Source organism: Sus scrofa, chromosome 8 (genome assembly GCF_054392235.1).
Source record: "Sus scrofa isolate SSC_HxYL_T2T_F1_AM1 chromosome 8, Sscrofa_HxYL_maternal_Yorkshire_Landrace_v2.0, whole genome shotgun sequence".
Taxonomy (NCBI): Eukaryota; Metazoa; Chordata; class Mammalia; order Artiodactyla; family Suidae; genus Sus; species Sus scrofa.
The window spans coordinates 40,201,794-40,214,444 of NC_139390.1; the positions used below are offsets into that span (position 1 = coordinate 40,201,794).

The 12,651-nt window shown below is 43.6% G+C and overlaps 1 protein-coding gene across 10 annotated transcripts in view; it reads right to left on the reverse strand.

Moving 5' to 3' along the window:
* The window catches only part of LNX1 (ligand of numb-protein X 1), a 136,149-nt gene that overhangs the window by 35,508 nt on the left and 87,990 nt on the right, over positions 1 to 12,651 (reverse strand). For 6 of the 10 annotated variants that reach the window (XR_014812457.1, XM_084972047.1, XM_021101220.2 and 3 more), the window contains 3 exons: positions 7,634 to 7,875; positions 6,968 to 7,120; positions 278 to 480 (listed from right to left, as the gene is read on the reverse strand). Coding sequence is in view for 9 of the 10 variants with exons in the window: in XM_021101220.2 (XP_020956879.1) it covers positions 278 to 480; positions 6,968 to 7,120; positions 7,634 to 7,875 (598 nt within the window). In the remaining variant the exon portion in view is untranslated. The remainder of the gene's footprint in view (positions 1 to 277; positions 481 to 6,967; positions 7,121 to 7,633; positions 7,876 to 12,651) is intronic. The other 4 variants (XM_084972048.1, XM_021101224.2, XM_084972045.1 and 1 more) reach the window with 1 other exon arrangement.

Sequence of the window (12,651 nt, forward strand, 5' to 3'; positions counted from 1 at the left end):
GATACAGAGACAGTACTTATACAGAGAGAGAAGGAGAGAGCAAAAGAACAAGAAGGACAGAAGGGCAAAGACTGATCTCAAATCACAAATCTTGTAAGAAGAGTCATATAACATAATAACTATGGAAAGTGACGGTTCCACATTTAATGAGTGTGTTACCCATCCATCCATTCAACCATCCATTCAACCATCCGTCCGTCCATCCGTCCGTCCATCCATCCATCCATCTTCTCTAAAGTGACTTTTATTAAGAAGGCTCCAAAGCCATGGTCTCTACCTTTAGGATGATGTCTCCTGGCAGTAGCCGGCCGTCTCTGGCAATCACCCCATCACGATAAATGTGCTGGATAATGATATGGACCAGGGGGGTTTCGCTGCCTCCCACCAGCCTAATGGAGAGGTTTTCATTGGGATCCACGCGATTGATCTTGATGCTGGTAATTTCACCATCTGGAATCAGGTGATACAACCTTGGAAAGACTAAAATGGACAGAGACAGTGTTTATTTAAGACACCCACCCAACGGACATTTCCAGCCACTCTTCTCCTTGCCAAGCTTTGGTTGCAGCCAAACTAAACTATTCTTCGTTCCTCGTACATGTTTTCCATCTTCCTGCCTCTGTGCCAGCATAAGTTTCTCTGCCTGGAATGTTTTCCATTCTAGGCCTCAACCCAATTTTTCCTTCAAGGCCTGCATGAAATGATCCCTTCCAGTTAAACTCTACCCAGATCCCTCTTTTCCCTATTCTCTCTAAATGCCCCAGTTCCCATAAAGCTTTCTCTCTATTTCCCATGGCACCGAGCCTCTGTTATTATTCACACTCATTTCCCATACCCCCTCCTCACTGGACTCCAAGATCCTTAAGGACATAATTCCTTAAGGACATAGTTCCCGGGCCAGGAGTTGAATCAGAGCTGCAGCTGCTGGCCTACACCACAGCAACACCAGATCCAAGCCATGTCTGTGACCTCCATCATGACTCACGGCAATGCTGGGTCCTTAACCCATTGAGTGAGGCCAGGGATTGAACCCTCATCCTCATGGGTACCAGTTGGGTTCCCAACCCCATGAGCTGTGACGGGGACCCCATTAAGGACATAATTTTGGTTCTGTGGTTCTATGCACAGACCTCTGTGTACAGGAGACTTCAGTGGATATTCATTGAGTGAAGAGGAATGACTGAATGGTCATACATTCATTATGGAATGGACCACAGTTTGATCACTTTCTTATCAAGGGGGAAACAGAACAAGCCTGTACTTCTGCTCTCTTGGGGTCATTTTGAAGATTTCCTTCTAGGAGGCCCTACTTTTCAGGTCTAGGGCATCTCCAGTCCTCCCTCCTTGCCGGACCCTGTTGTTGGCACAGGGAAGTCATGATCAAGGTAAGAGGGACATGCCTAGTTGGTGTCATCAAGAGGTTTGTCCCTGACTCACCTGCATCACTGAATTCAGAGGCAAAGGGAGATTCAGATCTGGGCTGGTGCTTTCAAACTTCACCTGTTCCCTAAGGACTCATCTTTCTCCATAAAATCTTTCAAGGCCTGCCTGCCTGCATCCCATTAGGCTTTTCTAGCTGTGCCATTTGACAGTGACAGTAAACCCTTTATTTCACAAGTGAGGATGTGTGAAATCAGAGAGGGGAAGTGACACGACCGGCTGGCTGCAGATAGGTGGTCCTCAGAGCCAGGTCAGAACCCAGGGCTCTGAGGACCCCCTACCCGGGTACTCTCCCTCAGATTCCCTGGGAGGCAGGAATTCAGAGCTAGCAACAGTCCCACAGGGGGTCTGCCCTGTAGACCCAGAAGCCAGCAGCACCCACTGGCACCATTGTCCACCTTGGCTGGAATAGAATGTACTGAGGGGACACCAGGAAATGCAGGCCAGCTCCTCCCCAGTTGCTTGAGGCTCGTGTTTGGATGCTGAGGGCAGAGACGGGTCTGTCACCAGGAGCTGCTGACAGCTGCCTTTGCCCTAAGATTCTCCCGTAATTATGTCATCTGGAAAGATCACATAACTGCAGGCCTGGTTCTACAGAAAACACTCTTTGTGACTATTTTCAAAACCCATGACCTTGGTTCCATTTTCCCTAATGAACCATGAGTTCATTAACAAGCACTCAACTCTCTAGGAACAACACAGAATTAAAATAATTTCAATTATGCTGTACAGTGGAAAATTGACAGAACCCTGTAAACCAGCTATCATGGAAAAAAAATCATTATATGTGTAAAAAAAAATCAGTCAATCAATCAATCAAATTATTTCGAAGTATGGTAGAACATGATAAACAAAGGAATTTAGCAGCCAAAGGAGGCCTGAGACCTTGTAAATGTGGGTCCTTCACCCCCACTGGGATTCAATTTCATGTAAGCAATTGGGTTTTGCTGTAAGGCTGTGGGCAGCCACCTTCATCTGTGAGCTCCTGGTGCTAATAGCAGCTTGGCTGATCGAGTTCAATTAACATTTAAACTGCTTTGATTACATTAAGTAAACTCTATCCACAAGTATTTGTTGGAACAGGAATGGTAACAAGGGAATGGAAATTCTTTAAAAAAATCATTCTGAGCAAGGAACGATTTGGAAATAATCATCAAAGCTGCTGATTGTCTGGCTCTCCTCCCCCTACCTCCGCCACTACTCTTTCTTCCTATAGATTTACCAAAACCATGCTGCCAAATCTAAACCCATCAAGGATGTTTGATTTGATTTCGCTAAGGACATACCAGTCACATGTGGAAATGTTAATTAGCCACACCAATGAGACCACAGTGACCTTGGAGAGTTAAAGTAATTTTTAATCTGCCAACCTGGGGCTGGTCTGGAAAGAAAGAGTTGTTCAATACTGAGTTCTTACCTAAGGACTAAGGGATATAATATTATTAGCCACTGAGTGTTTATTATAGGCTGACCACTGAACTAAGAAATTTTTTTGGCCACGCCCACAGCACAGGGACATTCCTGAGCCAGAGACCAAACCCGAGCCACAGCAGCAACCCAAGCCGCTGCAGTGACAACACCAGATCCTTAACCCACTGTGCCATAAGAGAACTCCTAGCTAAGCAATCCGAATGTGTAGTTTTGTTGAGTCTTCACAACAACTCTTTGAACTAGAGTTGTTTATTATCCCTGTATGTTTAGACAATGAAATACTAAAGCTTAGAGAAGTAGTAGAGTAACCCGGCCAGGTCACACAGCTGATAAGGAGTGAAGGCAGTCTCTTTACCAATATGAAAAGAATGGTAAACCATGCCACGGGAGTTCACCAGACTAACTGCAAGGTTACTAAAGCGATAAGACCCTAAGTCTATTTCTGAAATATTTGTTGTCTCACAAATCCTATAAAAACATTATTACCAGCATCACTAAGTCTTAACACCTCACCCTGTTGTGGAATAATAGCTTCTTGGAGCACCCACGGAGACCCAGTCTCTTCCACTCGAAGCCCCCTGCACACATAATATGGCTTCCATCTTCATCTTGATGCAGCATAGCTTCAATCCTGCTATAACTCTAAGCAAAGGCTCTCAGGTGTATTTACTGCCCCCAGTCAAGACTCCTAACTGGCATCCAGGACCCTGTTAATCTGGCTTGCACCTCATCTCCCACTACTTTCCAACACACAGTTGGACATCGCAATGCCCATCTAGATCATAAACCGATCCTTAAACACAGATAACACTGTCTTGCTGGGAAGTGATGCTCCTCTCTCTATGGCTGCCACTGTCATTTATTTATATCTTATTCTTGGTATTTTATTTACTTTTAGTCTTGAACAAACCCCTTGAAGTCAGTAACTAGTTTTTATAATCATTGTATAAAAGTACAGAGCCTAAATATATAAACAGCGCAAACAACTCAATATCAAAAAAACCCCAAACCACCTGATCAGAAAATGGGTAGAAGACATGAATAGGTGTTTTTCCAAAGAAGATATACAGATGGCCAACAGGTACATGAAAAGATGCTCAACATTGCTAATCACCTCATACCTGTCAGAATGGTTATTGTTAAAAAGTCTTCAAATAACAAATGTTGGTGAGGATGTGGGAAAAAGGGAAGACTGGTACACATTTTATGGGCATAGAAATTGATGCAGCCACTACAGAAAACAGATTCTTCAAATAACTAAAAATAGAACTACCATGTGATCCAGCAATTCTGCTCTTGGGTATATATCCTTAGAAAATGAAAACGTTCATATGAAAAGATACACACACCCCAATGTTCATTGCAGCACTATTTACCAAGATAGCTAAATTATGGAAGCAACCTAAGTATCTATCAGCAGACGGAAGGATAAAGATGTGGTATGTACATATAAAATGGAATACTACTCAGCCATAAAAAGAATGAAATTCTGCCATTTGCCACAATGTAGATGGACCTGAAATAAGTCACACAGAAAAAGACAAATACTGTTATGTTATCACTTACATGTGGAATCTAAAAAACACAACAAACAAAACAGAAGCAGTTTCACAGATACAGAGATCAAAGTAGTGGTTATCAGTGGGGAGAGGGAAAGGGGAGGGACACACAGAGGAAGAGAATTAAGAGGTATAAATATTATGCAGGAAATAAATAAGCTATAAGAATATATTACATGGCACAAGGACCATAGGCCTTATTTTATAATAACTTTAAATGGAGTATAATCTATAAAAAAATTGAATCACTTTGTTGTACATCTGAAACTAATATAATATTGTAAATCAATTATACTTCAATTAAAAAAGGTGTAACATCTAGGTCAATGCCCAATACATAGTAATCAATATTATTTTATTTTTTTGGACAGCCCACAGCATATGGCGTTCCTGGGCCAGGGATCAGATACAAGCCACAGTTGTGACCTGAGCTGCAGCTGTGGCAACACCAGATCCTTAACCCACTATCCTGGGCTGGAGACTGAACCTGCATCCCAGCACTCCCAACACAACTGCCAGTCCTGCTGCACCACAGTGGGAACTCCAGTAATCTTTTATTTTAAAAGTTTCTGCAGTAAACATGCAAATCCATCTTATTCAGACTGGAGAAAACTTTATATAGACTGGAACTAAGGAGGCTTTAGTAAGAGGGGAAGACTGGCAGAGAGGAAATTATAATCCTTTTCTTCACTGCAGAAACATTCAGGGAAAACTATAGTGTGCCAGATATTGTGCTTGACCTTGAGAATACAAAGACACGGATTAAGAATCCCTGCCCTGATTGATGACAGTTGCAGTGAAGGTGACACTGCTATGACAGACATATAGGCACTTTGAGAACATAATGGAAAGGGGACTAAGTCAGGGAGGGCTTCCAGGAGGAGGCAAATATGCTAAGCTAGGAGGGAGGAATTAGGATGCCAGCTGAAGGAGAGTGGAGTACAAGATGGATAACAACATGGAAGTAAGAGAAAGACACTGTACTTATAAGATCAGAATAAATTCAGAGTAGTTAGAGCATATGGGGTGTGTGTACCGGGTGAGAAAGGATAAGCAGGGGTCTTACAAGACTGCCCACGATTCTCTGAGGGTACGACCAAGACAGTGGTTTGGGATGTACTTCCCAAGCTTGAAGGAGAGGAGGGCACTTAATCCAGTGGATAAATGTGTGGGCTCTGGAGCCAGAGAACCCAAGTGAAATCCTATTTTACCAGCCATTTTCTAGCTGGGTTACTTTGGGCTAGTTACCCAATCTCTCTCAGTCTCAGTTTCTTCTTCTGTAAAATGAGAATCATGAAACCTATCCCTCAGCATTGTGACTTCTACATGACTTAGAATTGAGCTTTCCTGCATGCCAGGTAGTGCTTTTTTGGTTTTGTTTTGTTTTTTAGGGCAGTATCTGAAAGTTCCCAGGCTAGGGGTTGAATTGGAGCTACAGCTGCCAGCCACAGCCACAGCAACATAGGATCCCAGCTGCACCTGCGACCTACACCACAGCTCATGGCAAAGCCACATCCTTAACCCACTGAGCAAGACCAAGGGACTGAACCTGCATCCTCATGGATCTTAGGTTTGCCACCACTGAGCCACGATGGGAACTCATTTTTTTTTTTTTTTTTTTTTTAGCTTTTATTCTTACTGCAGTTAAATTCTAATACAAGATGAAAAGAAAGGACAAGACTGGTATTTTTTCAGCTCCATTTATATTAGGGAAAACACATAAGATCGAAGATCCAATGACTTCCTTTCATGGTGTCTAGAGCCACATCACCTGGATTCCAAGTTTAGAAAGGCAATTTGGACAAGCTAAGTAACCTCCTGGTGCCTCAGTTTCCTCATCTATGAAACAGGGATAATAATAGTAGCTACCTCACAGGGTTGTTGTGAGGATTAAACGAGCTAATGCATGGAAAACACTCAGAACCACACACACACATGATTGTAATAAGAATAAATACTTATAGGAGTTCCCGTCGTGGCACAGCGGAAATGAATCCGACTAGGAACCATGAGGTGGCAGGTTTGATCCCTGCCCTTGCTCAGTGGGTTAAGGATCTGGCATTGCCATGAGCCATGATGTAGGTCACAGACGTGGCTCAGATCCCGCGTTGCTGTGGCTCCGGCGTAGGCTGGCAGCTACAGCTCCAATTATACCCTTAGCCTGGGAAACTCCATATGCCGCGGGTGCCACCCTAAAAAAAAGGCAAAAGACAAAATAAATAAGTAAATACTTATATAGCATTTACTATGCGCCAGGTACTGTTCTAATGCTTTTTGCTCAACTATATTACTCTTTTACGTGCACTAAACTAGCATGAGGATTCCAGAAACTTTTCCCTTGATCTATGTAAAAAGAGATCAATAATTTCTGTCTTATGCAAAAAGTAGGATCAATCAAAGCAAACAATATTTATGCCCTCGGGAAGAGAGGTGTCATAGGGAGCACATGGTGGTCTGATTGCCACAATCCAGCCTGAGGTCACTCTGGCAGCCCAGCCCAGCCCACCCCCGCCCCGCCTCTCTGGGAGGCCACTTACTGTCAGGGGCGGTGGTGTTTTCAGAATCCTCTCTGCCCTGGTCGGATTGGTTGGCAACTGTACTTCCACTCTTTGTCCTTCGAAGAACACTCAAAGCTCGGTTTATTTTTTTAAAAGATCTGCTTCTGATGGTGGATCGCTCAAAGGGCCGTGCTGAGGATGGGACAGAGAAGGGAGGGAGAGAAGCTATGCGTTCCTAGAAGCCCTCTTTTAGTGGCTGGTGAGACACATACAATAGAATGTGAACAGCAACTACTTCTAGGTGGTGGATGATAGACTTGGCTTATCTGTATCTTCTCTGTTTTCTACAGTGAAATACAGATGCCTGGTGTAAAAACCTTGTCTTTTTTCCCCAGGCTGCTTGGACCTGTAAGGGCACTTTTCTCTGCATGGACGGGAAGGTACGACACCGACACTGCGGGAGTGATGAATCATGAGGTCTAGCTTCAGCCCCTTTCACCACGTCAGATTACACACATTTTTAATGATCTGAGATCCTCGCGGTTTCATTTCACTTTGGAGAATTGGACGTGGGGTTGCTGCCAAAACTACCAGAATGCTTTCCCCTTAAAAAAACATTTCTAGAACTTTCCACAGTGACTATTCCCCAGGGGGCAATCCTGAGGTAAAGGAGTCCATTCCCGGACAATCACCCCTTTGACTCACCCCGCGTTCGGTTGCTCCGGCCAGAGTCCAGGGGCCCCGTGGCTGGCTGACCGTCCTCCGCTGTGGACACGTAGGCAGGGTTGTCTAGGCCAGGCTCGTCTGTCATTAAGGAGATGGTGGCAGCTGCAGAAGCCTCTGGGGAGAGCGCTGTGGCCGTGAGGCTGGCACAGCCGTCGGGACAGCCATCCTGGGAGCGCCTCTTCCTGTCTTTGGTGAGGCCGTAGTGGGAGGCACCTTTACAGCTGTCACAAAACCAGCAGGAGGTCAGAGGCGGCTTTGCGCATGGTTCAACCAGGGCTCCTCAAGAACATATGCTTGAATGACCCTTGGAAATGGATTTGCTCACCCCCGACCCCCTCCCTTTTCACATGGGGGTAAGTCAATGTACACTTGCCAACCAAATGAATGAAAAACTTGAGAACAGTTTTAAAACTGTTGCATGCTCTTCAAGTCCCCTCTACACTGGCCCCCCGGAATGCAAATTATGAGAGTTGTCCTGGGGTCTACAAGACTAGGGCTAGAAGCTGGAAGTCTTCAACTATTTGGCCATGGTACTCCTTCTTGCTGGTGTTTATTTTGACCATGAAAGCCCTTAGTCACCCTTTTCAGTCCTTTCTTTTGGACTTACTTCCCTAACCACTGAACATAAATACAAAAACTCCACCAGATTCCATATTTAACTGTCCACAGAAAAGGAAGTGCCCTCACTGCAAAGCCACAGGAGTCTGCTCAGCATTGCATTCTCTAGAGGCAGCCTTCCTGGGCTCCATTCTCTCTCTCTGGGCTGGTCTCAGAGTGGCCAGGACCAAAGACCACATGTGGTCCCCATGCATGAAAAAATGGTCATGTCTTCTAACATTGGAAGTAAAACACTACTTATGGTCTTTAAAAAAAAAGATTGTCTATATCCATTCATCATCCACCATAAAGAGTAAGCCTATTGACCATCCACTGTAAAGAGTAAGCCTAAGTGTCTGAGCTGATCTAGGTCCATATTTTGCTAGGAATTCACTTCCGTTGCCGCTGGGCAAATGGTCTCAGCTCTTAGGTAGTGTTTTGATCAGAAAATGGCGAGGACTTAACCCTCTCATTGCATTGTGGGGAGGAAGTAGCCACAGACGGCCACTCCAGCTTCCCAGTGGTTAGCATCCGCCCAGCCGGCTGACATCAAGTGGGTGAGTCCCTCTACGAAGTGGCCACTTGCACATAATGGACGCTAAGTTATAAATTATTTTTATCATCTCATTACAGAAAACTTTATACGGTTGCGATATTTTATATAACCCCTTGAGAGACTATTTGGAGTGATAAAATAAATGGAACCCATTATAAATGGAACCAAAGATTCAGATTTCAATGCAATCTGAAATTGGTACACACGTGATTTATATGTGGCCCACAGAACCATAGAGCTGCTGGATAGAAGGACCTCTTATCTGGATGGTAACACTTGCTCTGCAATTTGCCTAGTTGTGTATTCTGGGACAATTTTTTTGGCTTTTTTTTGGGGGGGGTGAACACCTATGGCATATGGAAGTTCTCAGGCTAGGGGTCGAATCAGAGCTGCAGATTTTGGTGCACACCACAGTCACGGCAACACAGGATCCAAGCTGCATCTGCAACCTATGCTACAGTTCACGGCAACACCAGATCCTTAACCCACTGAGGGAGGCCAGGGGTTGAACCTGTGTCTTCATGAATACTAGTCAGGTTCTTAACCTGCTGAGCTACAATAGGAACTCACATCTGAGACAACTTTTTAACCTGGTTCAGCTTTCTTGCTACCTTTTTTTTTTTTTTTAATTTATTTATTTCCCCAATACAGTTTTTTTTCTACTGTACAGCATGGTGACCCAGTTACACATACATGTACACATTCTATTTTCTCACAGTATCGTGCTCCATCATAAGTGATTAGACATAGTTCCCAGCGCTACATAGCAGGATCTCATTGCTAATCCATTCCAAAGGCAATAGTTTGCATCTAGTTACCCAAGCTCCCCATCCACCCTACTCCCTCCCTCTCGGCAACCACAGTCTATTCTCCAAGTCCATGATTTTCTTTTCTGTGGAAAGGTTCATTTGTGCTGTGTATTAGATTCCAGATATGTGATATCATATGGTATTTGTCTTTCTCTTTCTGACTTACTTCACTCAGTATGAGAGTCTCTAGTCCCATCCATGTTGCTGCAAATGGCATTATTTTGTTCTTTTTATGGCTGAGTAGTATTTCATTGTGTATATATACCACATCTTCATAATCCAATCATCTGTATATGGACATTTGGGTTGTTTCCATGTCTTGGCTGTTGTGAATAGGGCTGTCTTGCCTTCTTTTATTATTATTAATTTTTTCTTTTTTGGTTACCCCATGACATATGGAGTTCCCAGGCCAGGGATGGATCTGAGCCTCTGTTTCGACTCATGTTTTGGCTGTAGCAATGCCAGATCCTTTAACTCACTGTGCCAGGCCGGGGATCAAACCTGTGTGCTGGCGATGCAGAGACACTGCCAACCCCATTGTGCCAAAGCAGAAACTCCCTAGTTCACCTTTCTAATCTGCCCATACCTCTTGGGTTGCTGTGAAGTCTGGTGGTTGTTAAGTCATATCAGGGGCTAGTACTGTGCCAAGTAAGTTCCTAACAGGCTGTAGCTACTTCCGTAATTCAGATGTTCTAAGATGCCTGTTTTTTCACATTTTAACATCTGAAATTAAGATGCATGGGTGATTGATGGAGTCTTCAGGCTTCAGTTGCCAAGCTGCTGTCATGACACAGATGCCACTGTCTGAGAGTGGCAAACATGGTCACAGATGTCCATCTTGTCCCTTCCACTGAGTCGTGTCCACTCTTGATACTATGCCATTGAGTTTAATTGCTGTTAAATGTCTTAGAAAAGACTACATCACGATTTGGCCTTGGAATGAAAAGTTACTGTATATATAGCAAGTCTCGGAAACAGAGCAACAGCATGTAAATTTGATTTCGGTGATGTAAATATTTGTCATTAGAAGGAGAACAGCCATTTCCTATTTTCTTGCAGAGAGACAAGCAAATGTTTTATTTGTGTAGAAAGAAAGATACCCCCGAGGAGATGAAAAGTGGTGTCACATCTTGTTATAGAGATCATTAGAAAGAGTTGGCCTCTTTCATGCCAAACAACACAACTAGAGGGCAGGAGAGGTCACCAAATTTATCTGAACCGATTTCAAAGTCTGATCTGACACCCATCCAGACATCACAGGAACAGCTTTAAAGGTGTTTGGGGATGGTTTAACCAATAGCAGTTTTTAAAAATTATCTTTTGCTGGCACATAAAATATGATGCTTCTGGTAATGAACGGTGCCTTGGATTTGATGAAATGTGGTTTTAATATTAGTAGTAAAGGACTCTGATTATACAGCCTTAATATCCTTCTCTTATAGAAGATGAAACAGGCCTCCAGCTTCTAACGCTAGTCTTTCCTTCCCCGAAAAAGTACAAGCTCCCTGCTTGACTTGGTGAGCTATTACTGTTCTGATTAGCTACTTTGGCTTTGAATTGTTCTGCTTAAAAAGAGTAAAGTGGTTGATATGAGAAACACAAAAATTGGAAGAAACACTGTGTAATGGAAAGAAATAAAAGCCAGTGTGTATTTGAGTGGCTCCAAAGTCATAAATACATGAGTGGAACACTTCTATGTAAGCCAGGGGTATCAGGTTCGCCATTCATGGGAAGGGAAGTTCCTAGACTATTCACTGGACTGGGACCAGTCTTTCATTTCTTGTGGCAGCAAGGCCCTTGACCCTGTACCCTGCCAGAGCAGGAAATGAATTTTCCAATTGGACGAATGGTTGGCCAAGGCACAAGCCATGGCTTTCTATGGGGACATAGCATATCCCAGTGGAAAAAAGTAGCATCTTATTCAGCTGCCACATCTGTGAGAAGTTATAAGATAGCTGAACATCTCCAAATCCCAAAACTTTACCATTGCTGTTTCACGTCCTCGGGCTTCCAAAGTCATATTTCAGTTCAGGAAAGGAAAAACCTCATAAAATGGATAAGTAGCCTGCTCTTTGGCCTCATGTCACAGATTTCCATAAAATAGCTGGATATGAGAGTAGAGAGTCTAGATTTAAATATTCAGACTCATAAGCCTTTGGTAAAGAAGGCTCTACTAACTCATGCTTGTGCAATGCTTCTTGTTTCAGCTTTTTGGCTTAGCTTGAACTGAGGTATAGGGTGATCTATGAAGGTAGCAGCTTGTACTCACTAATTATCTCTTTTGTGTTGACTAATACTGGGGCCTCTTGATTTACAGACACAACATGGGGGAGAAATGGAAAAGAGCTGATTAGCCTTGGCCAGGACAGCAACATACACTGAACCCTGGGTTGTGTTCAAAGCAAGCAGGATTTATTCTCCCTTTAGTTATCCTGAGCACTAAGTACTCTCAGGTGGTGATGGGTGACGGCCATGAACTTGAAGGATGAACACAAGGAACGTGGAAAACCATTTTTCAACCACTTTGGATATGCCATCTGTTCCAAGCATCTCTGAAAAACGGTTTTTTTAATAACAGAGTCGAGATCCCGAGCTTCTATATCAAAGTGAGCAGAGGCAAATCTGTCTTAATATAAGAATGCTGACACTGGGTACGCCATGGAATTTTTGTCTTTTTGAAAGAAAGAGGGAGAAAGTAAATGAACCTCCTTCTTGCAGAATTCCTGAGTTCATGAGTTCACGACTAAGGGGGTTGACCTGAAGCAGGAAGGACCACAAGCATACTTTACAGAGGCTCTGACAGGATATTTCTCTGCTGAGCTCAGCCAACTGGGTGGCACAACCTGGTTTGCAGGGGAGAGCTCCCTTCTGATGATAGAAAGATAAAAGTTGTCCATGAGAAGTCAAGCATCAATACCCTCATAATAACAGTCTGGGTAACTACACAAGCTGCCTTTGATCCTTCTAACTTCCCTCACATTCTTTCTTTCGTGGTTCACTTCTGAATTAGGTAAACATTGAGTCTGCTCTCATAT